General features: G+C 47.2%; 1 protein-coding gene across 4 annotated transcripts in view; it reads left to right on the top strand.

Annotated features, from left to right (window-relative positions):
• The window catches only part of TNN (tenascin N), a 104,454-nt gene extending 80,303 nt beyond the window's left edge, over positions 1-24,151 (top strand). For all 4 annotated transcript variants that reach the window (XM_044942805.2, XM_044942806.2, XM_044942807.2 and 1 more), the window contains 8 exons: positions 2,128-2,391; positions 4,987-5,117; positions 6,112-6,244; positions 6,907-7,058; positions 12,371-12,467; positions 13,385-13,552; positions 20,597-20,760; positions 23,534-24,151. In XM_044942805.2, coding sequence (XP_044798740.2) covers positions 2,128-2,391; positions 4,987-5,117; positions 6,112-6,244; positions 6,907-7,058; positions 12,371-12,467; positions 13,385-13,552; positions 20,597-20,760; positions 23,534-23,674 — 1,250 coding nt within the window. In that variant the 3' untranslated portion in view covers positions 23,675-24,151. The remainder of the gene's footprint in view (positions 1-2,127; positions 2,392-4,986; positions 5,118-6,111; positions 6,245-6,906; positions 7,059-12,370; positions 12,468-13,384; positions 13,553-20,596; positions 20,761-23,533) is intronic.
• Positions 24,152-25,315: the final 1,164 nt, after the last annotated feature.

Below are 25,315 nucleotides of genomic sequence, written 5' to 3'. Positions count from 1 at the left end.
AAACTAGCCATCTTGGGCAGAGGGAAGAACAAATATGTGGCCCTGATTTGGAATAGCATGAGATGGTTGAAGAACTTGAAAGGAGGCTGGTGTCGCTGGAGCATAGAGGCGGGGAGAGAAAGTGGCATGAGATGATGGGGGCAGGGGGAAAGGTCAGGTCATACAGGACCACCCAGTGCCTCAAAGAGGGAGCATGCTATATCTATTAGGAGAAGAATGGAATGAGGTAAGGTCATTCAGGCCACAGTGAGGAGGATAAATGGAAGAGATGACAGGAGTAGAGGGGGAAGATTTGTCAAGTTGGTAGGGAGAGATGGACAAGAATGGTGGCAATAGGGATGAGAAAAGAGGACATCAGGGCACGTATTTTGGACGTATCAATGACAGTGTTTGTTGATGGATGAGATGTGGAGCAGGAAGAAAGTAAGGAACCAAGTATGACATCTGTTTCTGACTTGAGCAACATGGACAATTGGGGCATCTTCTGAGCAATAAACAGATTTGAGGAGGAACATTAAGACTTTTAAATGCTTAAGCTTGAGGTACTCATGGGATTTCTTGCTTAACTGAGAGACTTATTTATTGATTCCACAAGTATTTATTGAGTGTTTAATACATGCTAGGTGCTGTGGTGGATATGCTCTTGTAGATACAAGTCAGGGACTCAGAATTGTTAGAAACACAGGGGCTCAGAATTGACAGGCACTGCGAAGCTGTGAGCATCTGGCTGGTGTTTAAAGCTATGGAGGGACTTCCCTGTTGGTCCAGGGTTGAGAATCCACCTTCCAAAGCAGGGGATGCAGGTTCAATTCCCAGTCAGGGAACTGAGATTTCACATGCTGGGGGGCAGCTACTGAGCACCTCAACTAGAAAGCCCACGTGCCACACCTAGAGAGAAGCCCATGTGCTACAACAGAAGATCCTGCATGCTTCAATGAAGATCCCACGTGCTATGACTAAGACCTGACACAGCCCTAAGAAAATGATTAGAATATTAATAAAGCTGTGGACATGGCTGAGATCACCTGTAGACAGAGGAAGAGAGGGCACCTCAGGTTCCCCTACGTTTTCAGGTTGCTGATGGAAATCAGAGAGGAGAAGGCAGTTAAGAGAAACCCAGTGGAGTGTATAGTCATGAAAGCCAAGGGCTGAGAGTGTTTTGAGACAGGGGTAGTGGCTCAGCTCTACCAAATGCTGCTCAAAGGTCGAGCAAGGTGAGGATGACAGGTGTCCACCGAATTTGGCAAGATGAGGTTGTTGATGACCTAGCAGTTATAGTGATGTGCTGTATAAAATGCTAAACTTCACTGAGCTGAGGAGTGAACAGAAGGTGGGATATACAGGCAGGTTCTCCTGAGAAGTCTGCCGGTTAAGGAGAGCAGAGGGATGGGAGAGCCTAGAGCTTGTTTGTCTGGGAATGACGGGAGATGGGGAGAGACTGATGGCACAGGTGAGAGAGGGCAGATGAAAGGGAGCAAAGTCCTTGAGAAGGTGAAAAGGCTCAAAATTTAGGAGGAAGAAGGTCTAGGTTTTTGTCTAGTTTTTTTTTTTTTGTTTGTTTGTTTGTTTGTTTACTTTAGGCCATGCCACACAGCATGTGGGATCCCAGCTCCCTGACCAGGGATCAAACCCATGCCCCCTGAATTGGCAACATAAAGTCTCAACCACTGGACCACCAGGGAAGTCCCCAGAGTCCAAGTTTTAATGCAAGAAAACAGCAGGCTCTTGGACAAGTCTTTTCATTTCTCTAGATCTCCCTTCTCCTCCCCTTTTATGAAAGGGAAGTAGTTTGAAAGATGTAACTTCTCAGCTCTCAAATTCTGTGGAACAAAATAGCTATATACCATGGAGATAGCAAAAGAGGTCCCTTCAGCTGCCATTTGGGTCGCTTGTCTTGTTGCTCAGGAGATTTTTAAAAAAATTTTTTATGGGAGCTAGAAGGACAAAAAATTTCCATGTTGATAAACTTGGAGAAGATCAAATTCCTTTCAGTTTTAATATAACATTTTTCCAGTGGTTTGTTTCTCCTGGAAAAATGCTTTCAGTGGAATTGTATTGTTAATAAAAGTAACATGAATGGTGATGTGTTCCTTTGGCCCTAAAATTCAGCATTTCCTTTTTAAAAAGAAATTGACAGCCCCCAGAACCTGGTGACCGAGCAGGTGACGGAGAACAAGGCCACCGTCTCCTGGGCCCCGGTGCAGGCCGTCATCGACAGGTACCTGGTGCACTACACCTCTGCTGATGGAGACACCAGGGAGGTTCCGGTGGGGAAGGAGAAGACCAGCACCGTCCTGACGGGCCTGAGGCCGGGCGTGGAGTACACGGTCCACGTGTGGGCCCAGAAGGGGGACCAGGAGAGCAGGAAGGCCGACACCAAGGCCCTGACAGGTACTGTGAGGGGTGGGGGACACGAGCCCTTCACACCCAACAGGAGATTGCCTTCCTCCACATCTAGTCTGAGGAGGGGAGCAGGGAACACAGTGCTGCCCCTGAGGGCGTTCTTCAGAGTGCTTCCCTTTTCACCCTTCCGAGGTAATGCATTGACAAGACAGTTTAGGAAGGGAGTAGTGTGAAGGAAGCCTGTGTGGAAGGGGGCCTCCCTCACACCCCCCTTCACCCAGCGCAGCTCCCGGGCTCTCCGTCCTGACCTGAGGACCTGGCTGGGCCTCCGCTCCAGTTGGGGAAGAGGCGGGCGAGGAGCCCTTTCTGCCTGCATCTCCACGCTGGGGGCAGTGGTGGAGCATCCTCCTTCTCTCACTGTCCCTCTCCAGTTGGCCACCAAAGGGGCCTGACTCTATTTTGTGTGCGTGATGAGGCCTCCCAGGGGCCTGACAGGATCACGCAGCCCACCCTGACGTCCTCGGGTCTCTTTGGACAGCCTGGGCAGAGCCTGGCCATCCCCTGTGCGGCCACAGTATTACCATGTGTGGCCACTGGAATGAGAGGTGCCTTGAATGTATTCATTATTTTTATCAGTTACAGTTAACGGACGTTTTTAGTAAAAAAGTAATACATGCTTATAATGAAAATTTTCAAACTAAACAAAGGTGTGTAGAAAGAAAAACTCTTCCACATCCAAGGCTCCCTGATACCCAGGACTTCTCTCCTGGGGTAACCAACATCTTCCTCCTTCCTTCTCCCTCTCCCTCCCTTCCTCCATCCCCCATTTCCCCCCACCCCAACCCCCAGTCTCCCTCCCTCTTCCTCTCTCCTCCATTCCTCTCTCTCTCTCTCTTCTTTGTCTTCTCTTTGTTTCACTTTCCCCATTTAAAAAAAAATTTTTTTTTTTTGGCTGCACTGTGCAGTGTGTGAGATCTTAGTTCCCTGACCAGGGATCAAACCTGCACCCCTTGTAGTGGAAGCTCAGAGTCTTAACCACCGAATCACCAGAGAAGCCCCCTCCCCATTTTTAAAGACAAAAATATTTCATCTTTCTACTTCATAGAAATGTAGAAATAACTAAGACAGACATCTCAGGTTCATAACCTGGGGATGGGTGGGCAAAGGGGTGGCAGAAGCCAGCCCAAGATATTTCCATAGTTAAGGTTTTCCTTTGATTTTGAAACCAGGAAATTCAGTTTTCCCACGTGATGGATGGAATAAAATCCAGACCAGATGTTATGCTTTAGAAAGCCACACCACGCTGATATTCCAGAAACTCAAAATTTGTCAAAACATCCTAATTCGAAACAACAGCTGCCTGATTTCTATTAAAATACTGCATTTCAGTTCTCAGCTGAAATGCTACTGGGTAGAAAATAGCCTGGAGACATCTTTTTTGGAAACTTCTAAATTAAAATCACCCTCTATGATAATGATTTTTCAAAATGGAAATTTCCATTCATATCTTGTTTGCTTAAAAAAAAAGTGAGCTGTCTGACCAATTACTGTGGTGTTGACTAGAATTTTTGCTGAGATGTAGTCTTCACGCTTTCCTCTGGTGTTTGAGTGCAGAAGTGCGTGGGGATGAGAAGACATCTCTGCTTTTCCTCCATCTCCACTGCCCTGTCTCCCTTTCTCTCCTCTTTTGTACAAGCATCTCCCCTGCTTCCCCATTTTGTACGGGGTATGCCTCTAAGGCTGCACGCTTAGTTACCTAAGACACAGAGCTTTATATTTCTGTACCAACTTAATTTCTATTATAAGTTCCCGTTCTGTTTGTTAGTTGGAAATCTCAGTAAATTTAGAGTCATGCTCCTTCCTCAGGGCTGAGTGTGAGGTTTCAGGTGATTTTCCAAGGCCAGGCATGGGGTCCCATCCGGTTTTTCGGTCATCTTTCTGGGCAGGCGTTTTTACTGAGTGCCCCTGGTTTCTGTATGCAGGGGCCTTTCAGATCTGTTTGCCTTTGCTACTCCCAAACTCAGAGTGCCATTTACCACATCATATATATATATATATATATGCATGCTGCATTGGGTCTTAGTCCTTCCTTGCCACTTTGGGAGCCCTGCCATCTCCAGGACTTTGCTGACCGAGGTTGCTCATACTCACCACTCTCTGCGGCTTCCCTGGTGGTTCAGTCAGTAAAGAATCTGCCTGCAGTGCAGGAGACCTGGGCTTGATCCCTGGGTCAGGAAGAACCCCTGGAGAAGGAAATGGCAACCCACTCCAGTATTCTTGCCTGGAGAATCCCATCCCATGGACAGAGGTGCCTGGTGGGCTACAGTTTATGGGGTCACAAGAGTCAGACATGACTGAGTGACTAAACCATCACCACCACAACTCTCTGCAGATCTGCTGGGGAAGTGGGAGCCCAGGTTCACTCCCTCTGAAACTCACCCCTTAACCCTCTTGTCCTCCATGGGTTTATACTTTTAGAAAAATAAATCCTAAAGACCTTATGGCAAAGAGGAATGGAACCTGCTACTTGCTGATAGGAAGAAGAAAATGGGAGTGTGTAGGTAGAGAATATAAGCGGAAATCTCAAAAATTACCTCTTCTCATTACCTTAGTAATAATAATTACTTGATGTTTTATATACAGACATTGACCCTCCCCAAAACCTTCATCCTTCTGCTGTAACCCAGTCCAGTGGGGTATTGACCTGGACACCCCCCTTTGCTGAGATCGATGGCTATATTCTGACCTACCAGTTCCCAGATGGCACCGTCAAGGTACTGGACACTCGTCTTTTCTCTTCTGCCCCAGCCTCCATGTACAGCAACTCACTGGGGCCGACCAATAGCTGGTCCATGGCAACCTGCTTATGAATGTGTTGATCCCTACTGATCACTTGCTGTATGAAAGGGAGAATGCTAAACGTGGTCATTTGTGAACAGTGTACGTGTGGTCTCAGTTTATGGGACTAACCTTCGTGCCTGCTCCTTCCTAGCTGCCTGTCACATATCCGCTGGCCACACATCTGTCCCATGTTACTTCCCCAGTAAATGTTAGCTCCACAAGGACAGGGAATTTTTGTCTGCTTTGCCTCGCCTTGTGTCTAAAGTGTTTGGAACTTAGCACATGGTTGGTGTTCAATAAATATTTATTTAATGAATTTGATTAACCTTATTTCAAGAGTTATACCTCTCACCTGGAATTAGAAAGCCAGCATATTTTTGTGACTTGTCCCAGTGGAAAGTTAGTATTCTCTTTCCTTGAAAGAAAAAAGGGAGGAAGGAAAAAAGGAAGGGCACCTTGATTTGTTCATTATCTCAGTGGTAAAGCTGCCACTATAAGCCTAGGGAGAAAGGTTATTGAAAACCCAGCTATCTCCCTGCCTCAGAGATCAGTGGCCAGCTTCACCTTGCCCATTACCTTCTCAGCTTGGTGTTGCTAGCCTGTTGGTACCAGTAGTGGCTGTTGTTGGTGCCCCAGCTTGTATCTGGAGGGCAGGAGACCTCATGTGTACTCCCCTCGAGGGTGCTCCCCTGGTGGCAGTTTGAGGGGCTGGTTCCCAGCTAGACCTCTCAGAAGTGCTGAATCTCCATGGCAAAGCCCTAAAGAGAAGCGACTAGAACCTACTGGGATTCTGGGTTACCACTGAGCTCTCAAAAAGACAAAACTCTGCCCTCCCAAGGAGCTTCTGTCATTAGCACCAGGGAGTGCTGTTGACACCGAGGTGCTGCGGGTGATGAGTGAATATCTACTGTCTTCTTTGTTTGGTAGGAGGTGCAGCTTCGAAGAGGGGACCAGAGGTTTGAGTTGCAAGGCCTTGAGCAGGGTGTCACCCTGCCTGTCTCCTTGGTTGCCTTTAAGGGTGATCGCCGGAGCAGGAGTGTATCTACCAACCTTTCCACAGGTAATGTGACCTCATGCACTCTGAATTAGACTGCAGTGCAGGACAAGCATGGGACAAGCCAGAAAATGTGTCCAAGGAAGAGCGAGTGGCAACAGGGCTCTGGATTTCTCTAGACAAGGGGAAATGGAAGTGGGGTTATGAATTCAGAAGAAATCCATCCCATGGTAAAGAGATGAAGAAAGGGAGTGAAGTGGAGTATTGTCTGGTGGAGGGGAAGAGGTGGGGGTTTGGTCAGAGGAGGAAGTGATGTGAACTTGACCTTATTTGGTGGCACCAGTGGTAAAGAACCCCCCTGCCAATGCAGAAGACATAAGAGATGTGAGTTCAGTCTCTGGGTTGGAAAGATCTACTGGAGGAGGACATGGCCAACCCACTCCAGTATTCTTGCCTGGGGAATCCCACAGACAGAGGAGCCTGGCGGCTTGCGGTGCATAGGGTCGCAGAGTTGGACACTGAAGTAATTTAGCACACACTAGTACATTTGAGGGGTTTGATGAGAGCAGGGTGAGTGAGAAAAATAAGACGTGAGTGAAGAGTTGGAAGATACAAAATAGTAGGAGGTTCCAAAATAATTTCTAAACAAAATAAATGATCTTAAAATACGGGACTCCCCTCCTCCCTTGCCTTTCTCCTAACAACGCTGTCCTTCTGCTTGGTTCCAGTTGGTGCCCGTTTTCCACACCCTTCGGACTGCAGTCAAGTTCAGCAGAACAGTAACGTCGCCAGTGGCCTCTACACCATCTACCTACATGGGGATGCCAGCCGGCCCCTGCAGGTGTACTGTGACATGGACACAGATGGAGGCGGCTGGATTGTGAGTCACACAGAGCCCTAGGCAGCTCTATTTCTTCTTCATCCATGGGAGAAAGATGCTTTGGTGCCTTGCAGCTATTTTCAGAGAACAGAGAACTGTAAGAACAGAGCCCGAGGTACTTGATTCCTGGGATAGAGCAGGCTTGGTTACATTCAGGCTGGTGTTTGGGAAGGCTTGTGGGTTTATCACCATCTATTAATACTAATGGCCTCTTTACATCAGTTGCCTACATTTTACTCTCTGCAAAGCACACTCATAAACATGACCTTCACATATAAGCTATAGAATTAGAGAGATTATTGCTCATACTTTATAGACGGGTAGATTGAAGCCCAAAAGGAGAAGTGCTCTGACCAAGTCACATGTCATTCAGTTGATCAGTCATGTCCGACTCTTTGTGACCCCATGGATTACAGCATGCTAGGCTTCCCTGTCCTTCACCATCCTCTGGAGTTTGCTCAAACTCATGTCTACTGAGTTGGTCACATGAGTTAATAACAAAGTTGGGACCAGATTCTAGGATTCCAGCCTCCTGGGTCATTGGTTTTCCCAGTGGGTCATCTCAGGTCATCCAAGATGGAAACACATGGCCTCTTTGGGGGCTCAGTCCTCTGAATTTTGGAGCCTATTGCCCAAGCTCTGCATCCTGGCTCCACAGTACAGAAGCAGGGCCTTTGGAACTTTGACACGAAAGGCTAAACCCTGAAAGAGGGAAACTTGCAATGTTCTGATCATCTCACATCTGTGTGGAGGTTTTATTCTCTGTGGGCCATTAAACCGCATGGTACCTTCTTTGATTGCATCTGCTGATCCAATTATACGATGAGCTGCTTTTGAGACTTTCAATCTGATCTTTCCACCTCTCCTTACCCCCTTCTCCCTGTGCCTGAACAGTGAGAGGCTCTCACTGCTCCAAACCAGCCTGCAGCCTGACCTGCTGTGCTTCCACCACTTGCTGTGGGAAGGAGAAAGCATGATCTCATAGAGCTCAGACTATGTTCCTTTACACATTCGCTCAGGGCCTGTGGAACCAAAGACACTCGAGCAGCTGCAGATAAAATGATACCATCTGATAAGCAGCAAAGAGGAAAACTTATTATCCACACAGCTGCATCTGATGGCCAAAAGGCAGAAATGGATCAGATGGGGGACATTCCTGATTAATTTGTAAAAATAATGGAACAGAGTATCACATGGAGGCCATCTACCTGACTAGACTCATAGGGCTGCACCTGCTGTTCTCATCAGCACCATTGTACCTCTGTGCTTCTGTCCCTTCAAGCTTGAAGCCAGTTCCCTGCCTTTGTCCCTGTAGTCACCCGTTGGCAGGATGTCTGTACTGTCCAGTGTGGTCTTTTTGTTGTTTCTTTGTTTGCTTTTGGGGGTGGACGGTGGTGTGCTGCATGGCATATGGGATCTTAGTTCCCCAATAAGGGATGGAACCCATGCTTCTGGCTTTGGAAGTGCAATATCTTGACCAATGGACCTCCAGGGAAGTCCCTGTTGATGTGGCCTTTTTAAAGCCAGCTTCACCCAGGCAAAGAGATGTGTGTCTAGGACAATTTTTTGAAAGAGACCTGTTGCTAGTCTGTCTGCCTGGGAGTATCCATGATTCTTTCCCACTAATATTTATTGAGTGCCTACTATGTGTCGGGTACTGTTTTGTATACTTAGGAACCAGCAGTGGACCAAATAGACAAAAATCCCTGACCTCAAGGAGCTTGCCTTTTACATCTTGCCCACACAAGTGGCCTTTGCCAGAACACAGAGGTCAGTTTCAGAAATAACTCTGGGTTCCCACCAATGCCAGTGCCCCATCCCCTCCCTAGTCTTGTTTTCTCACCCAGGTTCCTGAAGAAACTACATGAACTGAGACCCTGTAGGGTTCTCCTCGAAGCTACTACATTCCAGAAAATATGTGGGGTCCTGCAAACCTCTCCACTGAATCTTTTACTGGAAATTTCCATGTTTTGGGGTGTTCAAAAGTCTTCTGTCACTGAAAGATGATCATAGTATATTATCCTTATAAACTGAGCTTCTCGAATCCTTTTAAGGAAATTCTTCTCCACTCAGGCAGCAAGAACACAATTTGATTAACTTGGGTTAGCCAGAACTCTGCCCTGAGGTAACTGAGGCTACGGGTGGGAAGCTGGAATGGAGACTATTAAGGAACACTTAAGTGTCTCAAATATTTCCATTTCTGTTTCCCATCTTGCAAGTCCTAAGAACTACATGAGAGGCTCTTTCCACAGGCATCTAAGTGAGATTTTCATTTTTTCCTTCTGATTTAGTCATTTAGGACTGAAAGTTCTAGAGTACAACAAAGCTCTGTTGTTAGAATCAAAGATTTTTTTCTCCTTCGAGATTTATTTGGCAAGGGGTTTCTGTTATCCCAAATAGTTCATTATAAGGTATTTTCACCTCATAGAAGGGAATGGACTAGATTCTCAGTGAGTCAATTAAGGCTGCCTGATCAAGATGTATAAATGATCCCTGTGGGTCAGTTCATTTGAAATCTGACATTATAAAATGCAAGACAACACATTTACTGAGATATAATAATCACTTATTATATCTGTATGAGCCAGACTCTGGCCTTTATGATTTATCATGATTCATGACCATGCTGAAGCCTTGATTTAAGATAATGACAAATAAGCTATTAACATCTTGATCTCATAGTTTAGAGAAGTGAGGCTAGTCAAGGCTAACTGACTTGCCCAAGTAGACAGCTAGTAAGTGTAGAGCTGGATCTAAATACTGATGCAAAGAGCATCAGAACCTTTTTTTTTTCCCCCCCAATTTCCCTAGCCATGCTGAAGCATTAGTACAATAAACAAATAAACAAACAAAAAAATGCTTTGGCACTATGTTCATTGATTGGAGATAGAGACCAAATGCTTTTGTAAAGCCTCTGTCCTAGGAGAATGGGATCAGATTTGAGCTTGACCTTACACAGGAACTCACTACATTAGTGGGAATAGAATTTGATGCAGTGTGTATGGAACCAAATGGTGATGCCCTACGGTTTCATTGTTCATGATCCAGGAGTCCCAGGTGCCATGATAGGAAATGAACAGCCTCAGAATCTTAAGGCATGCTCTTTAAACAGTAGACTCCACACAGCTGGTATTTTCAGACTTCCTCAGGGAAAGATGAGGCAGTGTTTTATCTTTGCATCAGCCACCGAATAGTTGGCTGTGTGACTCTATTTGATTTTCTACACTTTCTCATCTGTAAAATGGCATTGTATATTCTTGCCCTGGAGTCAGCCTTTAAAAATGCTCAACGAGCACTTGTTACATAGATCAGTAAGTGAAAAAAGAAATCAAGGAAGCCAGGGAAGGAAGGTGATGTCTCTACAAGAGGGACACATAAGAAGAGGGGAAAGGGAACAACAGTGTTAGTGAGTGTGAGTACAGTTGTTCATCGTGAGCATCCCTAAGTTCTGCTCACGGCTCTCTACCCTTCACACACCCTGTCTCACGAGTCCTCCTAGCACCTCTAGGGGCAGACACCTCCTTCCCACTTCCAACCCTGTTGGACAACAAGTTGACTGATGCTCAGGAACAGAAATGACTGAGTCACCAACCCCCTGCCAGGACCCCCACCCTTCATTCAGTGCCCCCCAGGCCAGCAGACAGGGACTGATGCTTCAGGAGTTGACGGTGAGCTCTGGGCACTGTTGTGGACAACCCGCTCTTTCCTCCCTCCCTGTATCTTCCCAGAGAAAAATGTATCAAGAATGCTCAAATATTAGGAGGTCTACCTCACCAAATTCCAGATGAAGTGGTTGACTTCAAGGCACATGGTGTGAAGCATGGTGGAAAAGAGGGGGATTGGATTTTGTGTTGGGGCTTCTGCTTTTGAAGGAGCACAAAGGGCAGAAGGTGGAGAGGAAGATGCCACTCCATTCTTAGGGAGTTCCAGACTCCTGTGTGTGGTTAGCTAGGATGGCGTCTAGCTTGGCTGCCAAGGCCAGAAGGAATTAGAAGTGCAAAAGCATACATACATACATAGGTGTGTTTAGCCTTTAGATGCTTTTTAGGTTTACTTCATAGAAAAGAATCGAGTGATTCTGACCAGCACTGCCTCCCTCCCCCAGATGGAGGGATTTTTGAAAAGAAAGCAGCCCATACTCTCATGAAACAGCCCCAACTGTGTCTCCATGTTGTCCCTTCTCACTCACTCTTCAGCTGAAACTGGTTGGCTTTCTGCCCTCATCACTCACTAGCACAGCCTTTGCTCAAGTCACTGGTGCTTCTGTGTCACCAGAGTCTGTGGGCAGTTTGGGCATCACGCTCCCTGACTTCTCACCAGCACTTGACACTGTCGGGCACACTTTCCTCTGGTGGCCTTTCTGATTCCGCCTTTTCCCGGTTGTATTTCACATCACCAGCTGCTCCTCTTTGTCCTCCATGAGCTCAGCCTGTGGTGTGTGGCTCTTAAATCTTGGGATCCACAAGGCTTCATTCTAGGCCACTTGCTCCTTTCAGTCCTGTTTTGGTCTCATCCTTCCAATGGCTTCATCTCCCTTTCTGTGTCCTGATGGCTTTCCATGTTAGGATGGAATGGGCTAAGCCGTAGTAGCAAACTAACACCTAATTCCAGTGATTTAACCCATAAAAGGCTTTTTTCTCACATGTGCAAAGTCACTACTAAGAGGTGACTCAGGGATTCAGGCTGATTCCAGCTCATGGTTCTGCCCTGTTGACATGTGGCCTTCACCAATGCACCGTGGCCTGGGGCAATGGGGGAGAGAGTGGGGAGACCCCCACCCCACACTCTGTGCTCCCACTTTTAGTCCTGTTGCTGGAACAAGTCACATGGTTCCAACTTAACTGCAAGAAAGGCTAAAACAAAAAGTCTCTTTGTGTCCTGGAGGAGAGGAGAGTGAAATTGGACTTGGTGAGTGCCAACACTATCTCAGACACATGCTCACCTTTTAAGTCCAGCCTGGCCCTCTCCTGAGAGCTCTGGCCCTTACATTCAGCAGCTCCTGTGGCTGACTCACTCACCAGGTCCCCAAATGAGTGATGTTGCCCCCATGGAAACTGTCCTCTCTCAGAGCCCCTTTCTCAGCAATCAGCAGAATGAATTCCCATCAGCACTGGGAGCCCAGAACTCGAAAGGCAGTCTTGACATCCTCCTCTCTCTCAGTTCCACTTCGGTCCATCACCACCCCCATCAATTTCACCTCCTGGACACTTCTGTCCATCTTCAGGGCAGCCCCCAGCGTGCCATGCTGTCCTCTCTCATTCAGCCACGTCTGTCCACGTGTGTCAGAGAGAAACACCAGTCTCCCTCTTCAGGTCTTCCAGAGGAGGAACACCGGGCAGCTGGATTTCTTCAAGCGCTGGCGGACCTACGTGGAAGGCTTCGGTGACCCCATGAAGGAGTTCTGGCTTGGTATGGTCTTTGAGCATCCCTGAAGGCTGGGGTATGGAGGGGAGATTCCTCCCTAAGAAGCTGATCAGGCATCTTGAGGGAGCTCCCCGCATTCAGGAAGGGCTCCAGGTGACAGGGGCACTGAGGAAGCTGCCCACCAGGGTGTCGGTGGGGCCAGGTCACTGGGAAGGTTCTTGTGTGCACTGAGTGTGTGGGAGGGTGGGACTGTCACATGTGGGCTTTTTGCTGCATCTGAGCCCCACACAATCTGCCTGCAGCTTGAACTTCTCAGAAGCCACAGGAGGAGAGCAGTTATTGATTGATTGGGATTCCGGGCTCTCACTGGGCAGTCACACAGGTTCCCTGGAATTCTGTGAGGAATGGCAGTCATTGTGGCATTGTTTTCTCCCTTTTCCTTCTGCTCTTTTCTGGAGCAGATGTTTGTGGAGAATGGAATAGCCAGAAGCATCAATTGGGAAATGAAGAATTAGAAACTCATCACGTTGATTTGCAGCATCTGATAGAGTAGATGAGTTTTGCGGTTTGCTTGGTTCAAAAATCCCATCAGTGACCTTGGAGTCAGTGGTTGATCTCCTTTCCTGCTTGGTGAGATAAGTGGATGATAAGTAGGAATGCTCCTGCTTGAGAGAGAAGGAGTCAGTGGGGGCAAATTCATCCCATGATTACCTACCCTCCACCCCCGCTCCCTCCCAGAGGGCATGGTTTCCACACTCAGAAGCATGACTATGCCAAAGACATAATGGGTTGAGAAAACAGGCACCCCCTCCCCCAGAAGAGAAGGAATAGGGAAAACCCTCCCATTATCACAGGAGGAAAAGGCCAAGGCACCTTTGGGGGACTGAAAGTCTCAGATGCAAAAGGTGGGTGCTCACACACACAGGGCAGTTGGTTACCAGAATTCTGTTCCTTGTTCTTAGGACTTGACAAGCTACACAACCTCACCATGGGCACACCCACCCGCTATGAGGTGAGAGTGGATTTACAGACTGCCAACGAATCTGCCTATGCCGTGTATGACTCCTTCCAGGTGGCCTCCAGCAAGGAGCGGTACAGGCTTACAGTTGGGAAATACAGAGGCACGGCGGGTAAGACAAAATGTGTCCTTCCTGCTGGGGTCTCCTGCCTGGTGTGTCTTGAGGCTGGGTCGGCCACCTGCCTTGGACTTGGGGGATGGAATATTGTTTTATGAAGGTGAATTGTCCTCACTGAACAGTTGAGGCCCTGCTCCCTGTAGGGGGTTAAACAGAATCATCAAAGCAATCTTTGACCATAAAATCAGAACTTGTGTATGTTACACACTGATCCCCCACCAGTAAAATTCTTCCTCTTCTACTGCCCCAATTCAGGCTGTTGTACATTAGCTGATGAACCCACATTCTGAGAGATTTCACGGTGTCTGCCCACCTCTTATTAGGCTTCAGCAGTGTGGCTGCCACTCTTGCACAGCGGTGCCTGTGTGTGTGTGTTATTTAAATTTATTGTGGTACTTTGCCATAAATAAAGACAGAAGAACTAAAGTGCTGATTCACACAATAAGAAGTGTAGGTCTCATTAACTCCACACAACTATGACAACACAGAAATTAACAGTTCAGCTGAAAGGAGGGGAACGGTAGCCTCAATTAGCGTCTCACTGGATTTAAGCCAGTTGGTGGTGTGTTAAGTCATGAAAGGAAAAGAACAAAATTAAGCAGCTGATGAAATACTGGAAATATGACACTGAGCATTTTCTTCAAGATGCAAGGTGTGGTTACTGTTTTAATACTATACTTTAAACCTATATTTATCGTCTTTAAACCCTAGCAAGTAAGTCTAGTGTTTGACTTAGCGTGTTTTTGACTTTGTTGGGGCTATGTAGGAGTGTGTGTGTGTGTGTGTGTGTGTGTGTGTTAGTCACTCAGTAGTGTCCAGCTCTTTGGGACCCCAGTGACTGTGTCACACCAGGCTTCCCTGTCCTTTACTATCTCCCAGAGTTTGCTCAAACTCATGTCTACTGAGTTGATGATGCCATCCAACCATCTCATCTTCTGTCGTCCCCTTCTTCTCCTGCCCTCAATCTTTCCCAGCATCAGGGTCTTTTCCAATGGGTTGGCTTTTCACATCAGGTGGCCAAAGCTTCAGCTTCAGCATCAGTCCTTCCAGTGAATATTCAGGGTTAATATAAAAAACGTGGAAGTCAGGCATAGAAAAAAGCCAGTTAAAATACAATTGGGAAACACAGATGGGTATTTAGTTGAGTCTAAGGATATTAATCGAATGAGAGGGATTACAAGACACCCTTTTGTAAGAGTGAGTGCATTGCCTCTCACCCTCTTCCACCAACTGTAGCTGATAAGATTGCATTCCAGCCAGAGGGGAAGGGCTGTGCACACTGCAGTCTCTCTTAGACATGTCAGTGAAAAACAAGAAAGACATGGAAGTTTTATTCCAGCCAACCCGAAGATTATAACCCGGGTGGCAGTCTTTCAGAAAACTCAGAGGACTGTCTCTCCTGTTAGAGGTCAGAGCACAGTTAGATGAGTTTTTGAGATAGAGGGTTATAAGTCCGTCAAATGATGCATCATTGACAGTTTACAAAGTCCAGATCTACACCGCATACCAAGTATTGGATCACAGGTTCATGATTCATGGTGGCTCCTTGAGGATATTAAGAGGGAGTATCGTTTCCTAAAGAGGTCTGGTTAACACAGATGCGTGGTACACACTAAAGGGGAAGAACGAGGCCCAAATGGGCCCTGTATCTTGCCAGAAAATATGAACTTTATTTCATCAGACCCCTCGGGCCTCCTCCTGTTCTAGCTCAGCCCACATGGTTAAATATCTGGCCATCCTTTTTCTTCCCAGTTCCCTGTTCAGTCCTGACCATAGTGATCAGTCAGCTTTCCTTTCTCAGGCTGAAAAAGCCCAGTCTTCAGAGACTCCACTCATGGCAGCTTCTACAGATAAGATATGGGGTTGGGCTGGTTCCCTTTGGCACTTGTGCCCACATCCCTCCCTGAACCCACTCCCCTCATGGGCCTTCTGCTGGGGACCTCGCTCAAGCCTGCCCTCCCAGGCTACCTCGTCCCCCTCCCTCTAGTATTCAAATGTCCCTTCTCTGAGGTCTATCCTAATCAGTAAATGACCTGATGCTAATGGGAAAATGAGTGAAAAGGAGTCAACATCTTTGTGAATTACTGTGATTCTCCTCCCGGGGACTGTATTTGCATTTTAACTGCGATTAGGGGCTAATTCCCATTCTAAGGTTGTGCAGGCCAACAAGTGCTGGTCAGTGGAGGATGTATTTTTTAATAGGAAGCCTTGAGAGACTCAGAATTCATGCAGCATTTAGGCAGCGGTCTAATCTTCCCCTGTGTGCTATATCATTCTTACTCTTAAATTCTAAATTATAGTGGTGGGGTTAGTGGAGTTTGAGCTTTCCTTATATGTGCTGATTGGTCCCCAAGGAGGATTTTGAAATTTAGCAAGCTTCTGGCTGCTTATGTCCTAGATGATGAGGTACTGTTTAGAGGACATGGCATTCCGATAGAAAGCGAACATTATGATATCTCCAGGCATGGGCCAGCTCTCCCCAGCTTTTAACCCTGTTGTCACTCTTTTTGGAACTAGAGATGTACAGCTCTGGTGGATAAGTGAGGTTTTAGACTCTTTCCCTACTCAGACTGTCCAGGTGGACCCTCAACTTTTGCTTCTACTGAAGTCAAATCAAGAAGCTGCAAAATAGAGATAGAGACACAGATGTAGAGAACAGATATATGGACACCAAAGCGGGAGGGAGAGGAGGGATGAACGGGGAGATTGGAATCGACATATCCACACTGTGATACTATGTATAAAATAGATGACTAAGGAGAACCTGCTGTATAGCTCAGGGAACCCTACTCAGATATATGTGTATGTGTAGCTGATTCACTTCGCTGGACAGGAGAAACTAACACAACCTCGTAAAGCAGCTATTGTGCTAAATAGGGCTTCCCAGGAGGCGCTAGTGGTAAAGAGCCTGCCTGCCAGTGCAGAAGGCATAAGAGACACGGGTTCGATCCCTGGGTCAGGAAGATCCCCTGGAGAAGGACATGGCAACCCACTCCAGTATTCTTGCCTGGAGAATCCCATGGACAGAGGAGCCTGGCAGGCTACAGTCCACAGGGTCTCAAAGATTCGGACATGACTGAAGCATATGTGTTGCTGATTGACTTTGTTGTACAGTTGAAACTAAAACAACATTGTAATGCAGCTATACCCCAATAAAAATTAATTTTAAAAAATCCAGCACATTATTCCTCCTTGAAGGAAACTCCAGCAAGGTAATGCCAGGTCAATTGACTTTCTGATTCTTGGAGTGAGACAGGTAGGACATTCTATGAGCTCTACCTTCAGGATGCCGCTGTTCATTAATTTCGAGATTATATTGAAAACATAAATAGGCAGACATTTAGGGTGGTGCAGAAGGATTTCTGTGGGCTAACTAGCCACTTATAGCTGATTTCAGAGACTTAGAGCTGCTCAAGAAGGGATGGTTCACCCTCTACGGACACTTAGAAGTGTGACGAGGAACTCAGCCAGCGTTCAGTGAGCTGGGGCCAGGGTTGCCAGATACCCACAGTGAAAAATTGTTCCACCCCAAATGCCAGTGCCTTCCTGGCTTTGAAGTGAATTTTTTAAGTACTGGCACTTAAGGAAGGAAAACATCGTTGAGCACATGAACAAAAGGGAAAGCTGGAGGTGACACAAATCACACTTTCATCAGCCCATTCTTGGTCTCCGAGTGGAAGACGCTCAAGGTCCAGACACGTGATCCTGCACCTGCGTGTCATTCACAGGGGATGTAATGCTAACAGCTTCTGGCCTGAGACGGCTTAGCTGCCTGGCTCATCCTTCCTATCTCAGGAAGTACGAGAGGAGAAGAGTTGGTTCCAGAGTGATTTTTATATATATTTATATTTTAAATATTTTGTTTATTTTTATTTATTTTTGGCTGTACTGGGTCTTCATTGCTGTGCATGGGCTTTCTCTAGTTGTAGCGAGTGGGGTCTACTCTTTAGTTTTGGTACACAGGCTTCTCATTGCGGTGGCTTCTCTCATTGTGGAACACGGGCTCTAGGGCTTCAGTAGTTGCAGAGCATGGGTTCTGGATCATGGGCTCAGTAGTTGTGGCACATGGGCTTAGTTGCCCTGCAGCACGTGGGGGCTTTCCGGACCATGGATCGGACCTGTGTCCCTTGCAATGGCAGGCGGATTCTTAACCACTGGACCCAGTAGGGACCCCCCTGGCCACCCCTCCGCCCCAAGAGATATTTTGATGAGATGGGTGCTGACCATCTCAGCAGCCCCACCTGGGCTTGGGTTCAGACCTCTTATGGGCTTGCCACTGACTCCTCCCACCCAAGGCCATTACATTAGAAGTGGGGCACTTATCTCTCATCAGCGTTTTCTCCTAAAACTCCCAGAGAACCGCCATTGACTTTTCTGCTTTATTTTCCTTGGGGAGATAAGCTTAATACATCAGAACACTGTCTTAGCTAGGGCCTGATGACCAAAGAAAACTTAGTTTTTGATTTATGAGAGCACTCACTATCTACATTTGGAACATTAGTGTGGCTTCAATCTCTGAAGCCAGAAGGTAGATAATCCATCATGGATTGGGGGTAGGGGGGTACTCTCACATTCAGGCCATAGCCTGCTTCACTTTTCTTTATCCCAGCACCCAAGGTTAGATAGCCACAAGGAGATCTTTAAGAAACAGCTTCTGCACAGGTGCTTAGAAAACAGCTCTTGGAACTTACTTGCAAGTTAGGTAAACTGTGCTCATTAAAAGTGTTACTAAGGGAGCCATTGTGCGGTATTTTGAACTGTAGGAAACTATCTGCAGAAAATCTAAGGAGATAAAGAAATGTCTGTGAATGAAGGGACAGTTTGCTCTTCTTTCATTGGAGAAAATTAACAGGGGAAGAGGTTTTGCTGTGTCTCAGAAAAGACCCTGATGCTGGGAAAAATTTAAGGGAGGAGGAGGAGGGGACAACAGGGTGAAATGGTTGGATGGCATCACCAACTCAATGGACACGAGTTTGCGCAAGCTCCGGGAGATGGTGAAGGACAGGAAGCCTGATGTGCTGCAGTCCATGTGGTCACAAAGTGTTGGACACAACTGAGTGACTGAACAACAACATAGGTGGACATGAGGGCTACCCGGGTGGCCTACTAGAATCCACCTACCAGTGCAAGAGACATGGGTTTGATCCCTGGGTTGGGAGGATCCCCTGGAGAAGGAAATGGCAACCCATTCCAATACTCTTGCCTGGAGAATCCCATGGACAGAGGAGCCTGGCAGGCTATATATTGTCCCTGGGGTTACCAAGGAGTTGGACACGACTTAGAGACTAAACAACATGGTGGACATGAAAGGGCCACCGTCTGAGCTCCCAAATGAGAAAGACAAACTGGGACCTTCCCTTTACACCGTTTTGTCAACTCTTTATATATCTACCCCAGCCACCCGCAACTAAGAGCAAGGACCACTGTTGGCATTCCCAGAGCCTGGGCCATGGCAGGTGTATCTGATGTTTCCTGAATAAATGAATGAGGTTGCAGGACAAAAGTTCTCAAGCTTCAGCTGGGGTCTGAAGGGCTTGTCAAAGCACAGACTGCAGGGTACCACCCTGGAGTTTCTGGTTCTGTAGGACTGGGGTGGGCCTGAGAACATGAATTTCTAACCAGTTCCCAGGTGATACAGATGCTGCTGGCCCAGGGACTGAACTTTGAGAACCATTGTTGTAGATGGTCAGAGAGAGCTCATTCTTGTTGGCATAATTAAAGCCTGCTGTTGAAATAAGGAAACCGCAGATGCATTGGTGGCTCAGAAAGAACCCTGGGCTTGGGGTCTCAGGTCGGAGCTTTGAGTTCTGGCTCTGCTGCCAGTGGACTGAGCGACTGTGGCAAGTCCCTAGAACAAACTCTGTGAGTTTCCTTCCTCATGGGACTAAGAGCTGCCTGACCCACCCCTCAGGCTTGTCAGGAGCATCAGATGAGAATGTACATGTGGAGGTGATCCATAACTTGGAAATCAGATTAAATGGAAGTATTGTTATCACAGGAACAGACTTGATTAAGCTTGGGATTTATATGAGCCCTTATTGCCGTTTATGAGCTGAATTAAAAAGTAAACTTGTAAAAGAATGACAAATGTGATGGGGAAATAGTGAAACACAAGTCAAGTAATTAAGGCAGGTTTCTAGACAGTTTGTAATGAGCACTTAATTGTACCTGTGTGCCCAGAAGGGCTCTAGAAGTTCAGGTGTGTGTGTTAAGAGGGTTAAGAAGGGGACTCTTCCTCAGGAGTGGGATTGCGCTGGGCTTTGAGGAATGGTGAGGACTTGGACTGATGAAGGGTAGAGAGAAGCAGATAAGCAGAGGCATGGACGATGGACTCATCTGCCCTACGCATTCAGTGCCTTTGGGGACAGCAGGCTATGAGGTTGTACAGAAGGAACAGCCAAGGTACAAGCCTGCAAAGCCAGGAGGAGTGATTCACTCCTCGTGGGAGGAAGTAGATCTGAGATGATGAAAAAGGATACTTATTAAGCTTCAGAAGAACTGGGAAGCCTGTTGTGTTGACACAGGCCTGGAGAGGTGAGAAGACCCCAGGGTGGCGGCCATGGGGGACAGGGGTGTATTGGAGTGATCTGCAGAAGGAAGGGCTGGATCATTGGCCGGGGAGGGGGGCAACAGGATTATCAAAGGTGGCTCAGGAGTGCCCAGTCTGGGCCACTGGGGGGATACTGAAGCAGAGATAGCGCATGGGACAGGGGTCAGTTGTGTGAGGTCGGTCTGGTACTATGAGGAATGTCGAGGAGTTCGGTTCTGGATGTTTGGATATTTTACTGTGAAGCCTCTAAGTGGAAATGCTATTCAAGCTATTGGAAAAACAGGCCTGAAGTTTGAGTGACAAGCAAGGAAAGAGAACCAGTTCGTTCGTGTTGTGTGCTCATCTTGGCTATTTTAAGAAAAGTGTGACTCCTTGTGGCATAACCAACTGCACCTCTGGCATTTTTGTGCCCGGAGGTTTTCCTTCCGGGTTCTCTCTCAGGCCAGAGGAGGGTCCCACCCACCTCTGCCACCTCTGCTTGCCTGCAGGGGACGCGCTCACTTACCACAACGGATGGAAGTTTACAACCTTTGACCGAGACAATGACATCGCCCTCAGCAACTGTGCCCTGACGCATCACGGCGGCTGGTGGTACAAGAACTGCCACTTGGCCAATCCCAATGGCAGATACGGAGAGACCAAGCACAGTGAGGTAGGTGACAGGTGAACTTCTTTTTCGTCCCAGTGAAAGTGTTAGTCATTCGTGTCTGACGCTTTGCGACCCCCGGGGACTGCAGCCCACCAGGCTCCTCTGTCCATGAAATTCTCCAGGCAAGAATACTGGAGTGGGTTGCTATTTTCGTCTCCAGGAGATCTTCCTAACCCAGGGATCAAACCCACATCTCTTTCATCTCCTGCATTGGCAGGCAGGTTCTTCACCACTAGCTCCACCCATATGCTGTTTCTGGAGTGACACCCTCCAGCTGGTGTGCTGCCCCTCTCCTTCGGAGGCCGACAGTCAGAGCAGTGGGGCTCCTTCTCCAGGCTCTGTGGCCTTGTGGTCTAGGTCCTTCCTGCTCACCTGCTGCAGCCCCCCACTCTCTGCATTCCCACCAGTGCTGCGCCCTTCCTCAGTGTCAGGCAGGACTCAGGCCGCCCACTGCTTAACAGAGATGGTATGCATCACACATCATCCTGCTTTACAAATTCACATGTGGACACTCTCTCCGTCAGCCTGAACTGCTGTAAGAAAATAGTAGAGACTCAGGGGCTTAAACAGCAGGCATTCATTTCTCATGGTTCTGGGGTATGCAAAGTCCAAGTTCCCAGCAGATTCAGTTTCTGACGGGAGGTCTTTCTGGCTTGTGGATGGCCGCCTTTTCACTGCGTCCTCACACAGTAGAGGCAGAGAGCTCGCTCGCAAGTGAGCTCTGGTCTGTCCTCTTCTCCTAAGAGCGCTGATCCTACCGTGGGTCATCTAACCCTAGGTACCTCCCGAAGGCTCCACTTGCGAGTACCATCACTTGCGAATACCATCACACTGGTGGTTAGGGCTTCATTGTATACATTTTGGGGGGTTGGGAGGGTACACAAACATTTTATCCATAACAGACATCAGAATTCTATCCAGTTGTTCTTCCAGTTAAAAGTGAAAATTTAAAGTGTTAGTCACTCGGTCGTGTCTGACTGTTTGTGATCCCAGGTTCCTCTGTCCATGGAATCCTCCATGCCAGAGTACTGGAGTGGGTAGCCATTTCCTTCTCCAGGGGATCTTCCCGACTCAGGAGTCAAACCCGGATCTCCTGCCTTGCAGGTGGATTCTTTACCATCTGAGTCACCAGGGAAGCCCTTCTTCCAGTTAAACCAGAGCTATTTTTCTCTGTCCTTTGATCACGGGGAACACAGTTTTCTGCTTTAGGTAAGACCCATAGGGTCACATAGAGTTGGAAACGACTGAAGTGACTTAGCATACACACACACCCTTGGATCCACTTCACCCTAGAGCCACCCAAAGTCTGCTCAGAGCGTTGTGCTAAACCGGTTTCTCCACTTCAGGAGTGTAAACACAGGCTCCTCACCCCTCCCTTGCTCTAAAACTTTCCTACCAGTGATTTCTCAGACTCTCATGCCCGGAGAACATCATCTTGACTCCTCCCCAGCAACTAGGCATCTCCTGCTTGCTCCCTCACAGCTTCTTGAAAATTACATCTTTGTTCCTACTCATCATTAATCCATCCCACTTTATGAAATTTCCCCTCCTTAGGTTTCTAATTTCCTACCCTGGATCTTGATCCTAGCCTTCAGGAAGCCACCTCTCCCCAGAACTCACCTTATACCAATATGACTGTAAATAGTAATACATCTAAAGTCCAGGTACATTCTGATTCCGTTGGTCCTCACCAGGCAGTAGGGACTCCCCATCTTTACGTGATTTTTCAAAGGGAAGAAGAAGTTTGCGCTTAGGGGAGCCAAGGAGGGTGGGCCCGTGAATCCTGGAGGCTGCATGTGGACTGACTCAGGGAAGCTGTGATCAGAGATGAGATATTTGAAATGAGCAGCCAGCGTGCCCTAAACCATCCCCATATTTGCTAATAAAAGACATTCATCTGGTTAATGTGCTTTTCACAGTCTGCACAGCATTTAGCTTCTTGTTTATTATTTACCTCACAAATTAAAATACATAAAATTGGTCACTTGGGCTCTTTATTGGCCAGGTTGCAAGGTTATTAAGTGAATTAAATATTATTGTGCTCACCAGTCAAAAGTCATAATGCGAAATTTAGTTTTCAGCAGGCTATTCGTTACCCCAGAGCTAATATCTGTACAGTGTAAATTGAAAATGATTTTACACAATTGGCCAATTAATATGTTTATTTTTGTCTTTAATTTTTTGTAAAGGAAAAGAGTGAAGCAAATCACTCTGAATTTAATCACTGATGGCCAGGTTGACCCCGTGTTGTCTTTGCAGCTGCTCTGGCTTCACCCCGCTCCTGGGCTTACACCCCCATCCTTCAACCCCAGGGGGCTTCCCAGTCCTCAGCCTGTCTAACCTCAGCTGCCCAGCAGAGGGCACACACTCCCAGATTCCTCTCTCACTTCCTTTATAAGTATCCCAGTCTCCTTTTCTGTCCCTTGTGCAGAGAGGTGTGGGCTTCACAGGTGGCACAGTGGTAAAGAACCCACTTGCCAATGCAGGAGTCTTGGGTTCGATCCCTGGGTTGGGAAGATCCCCTGGAGAAGGAGATGGCAACCCACTCCACTATCCTTGCCTGGGAAATCCTGTGGAGAGAGGGGCCTGGTGGACTGCAGTCCATGGGCTTGTGAAAGCCTTGGACACGACTGAGTGACTAAAGAACAACAAAGTAGAGAGGGAGTGGTTTCCCCGGTAGAGAAGCACTCTTTGGTGCCGTAACCCACTCCACTCTCCCAAGTGCCTCTTCTCCTTGGCTTGTTTATTTGTTGGCTTATTTATTTATTTAATATAGGGGGTGAACTGGGAGCCGTGGAAGGGACATGAATTCTCCATTCCTTTTGTGGAGTTGAAAATCCGACCTCACGGCTACAGCGGGGAGCATGTCCTGAGCAGAAAGAAGCGAATGCTGGGAGAAAATTCGAGAACGTTCTGATGGCCCCTTTGTCTACATACGGCACAAGAGGAGACCAGCCCAGGGTTGGGGCCATCCGTGTAAGCGTCGGGTGGGGTGGGTAGTGATGACTGGCTAATGGAAGTTTGAAGAATGCTCATAGCCCCTGGCTTCTGAGATGGCTGGATAACCTGCAGGACAAAGCATGTCACCAAGCTCTCAGTCATGCAGCTTACTTCCCTGTCACCTGCATTTTGCCCACGTATATTGGGGGCCTGAAAATCCATACAAAAGTAGCTGCACAGTGTGTATGGGAGAGACAGCACTGAAGCTGCAAGGTTTTCTGTTCTGTCTTCAGTAACAAATATATGGGGTTAGGGGAAAAAAAAGTGAAGAATCATCTAGTACTCCACTAATTGGAAATCTCAAAATTGGTGTGTGTGTGTATATATGTATATACACATAGTTCTACTAATACAAATCTGTCTAAAAAGAAGCACCAAAGAGGGGTTTCTCTTTGATGACAAGGGGCTGATAGTAGCCTGAAACTTACCTTCCATTACCCCTGGATTTGGGGGGAAAAAGGCATAAATCTTCCCCTTTTAAAAAAAATTGCCGATGTTATTCAAGGGAACTAGAAGAGACAAAGAGAGAGTTGAATTTTGCTAAGTTCTGACTGGTATCCGGCATGCTGGAAACCCCAGCTTCCATATTACTGCTATTTTGAAGTGCCCCCTACCAGCCATCTGCATAATCATTTTTGTAGATCCACATATGTTGTGAATAAATTCTCACTTATTTCAACCTTGAATAGTTTGACTCTCTTGGTAATTGGGTCCTCCCAAAGACTCTTCTCTGTCACTCCTTCATAACATCAAGTCCTCTGCCTTCCCTCCTCTCCCCTACCGCCTATTCTGTTGGACCCCTGGGTTTTCTGAAAGTGCTCAGTACCAGATGCTTATTGTCTGAATGGACACTTGGCAAGGTCAGATACTTTTGTCTTATTTTCCTATCACTCTGGAAGGTTTTTGTGTAGCAAAGTCAGTAACCATCGAAAAAAGTCAAATTCCTATTCAAGAAAAAAAAAAATAAATAAACCACTGATTTTAAAAAATCTGCTGTGTGTTATTTTCCCCACATAAGTGCACTTGAATTCTAAATTTAACCTAAGTGCAAGCAAAGGTACAATTTGAGCGTTATAATGGAATTTGGTTGGCCGTGACCTCTTGCTGTTGTGATGGTAAATAGTGGTATTTGGAACCAGGAGGAGTGAGTGAGTGAGGAGGAAGACAAATACCCTACAAGCTGCAACTCTCCTTCAGGATTGGGAGTCCTTTATTACCTCGGGTTCTCCAGGTTTTAACCTCTGGCCAAATGCCAAGCCATACTTTTGGAATAGTGTTTGTCAACCTTGAAAATGTTCAGCATCCCCTTGGCTCCTTTTACACATGCACTGAGCAATGCCCTAGCAACTGCTCAGCCTGATAAAGGGCAGTCTGGATGAAGTCCTGTGTAGGTGTTGGGGCTCATAGTTTAAAAACAAGCTTGCACCTTGTTCATTGATTCAAGGAGACTTTAAGGCTCTGCCTGCTTACCAGGCAGCGTGAGGTGAGCTCACAGAGCGGAGCGAGCCAGTTCTTGCTCTGCTGGAGTGGGTGTGCTGTCATGCATTCATTCCTTCAT

This window comes from Bubalus bubalis, chromosome 5 (assembly GCF_019923935.1).
Source record: "Bubalus bubalis isolate 160015118507 breed Murrah chromosome 5, NDDB_SH_1, whole genome shotgun sequence".
NCBI classification, from domain to species: domain Eukaryota; kingdom Metazoa; phylum Chordata; class Mammalia; order Artiodactyla; family Bovidae; genus Bubalus; species Bubalus bubalis.
Note: the sequence above shows the minus strand (reverse complement) of the source record. Positions and strands in the feature narration are given on the sequence as shown.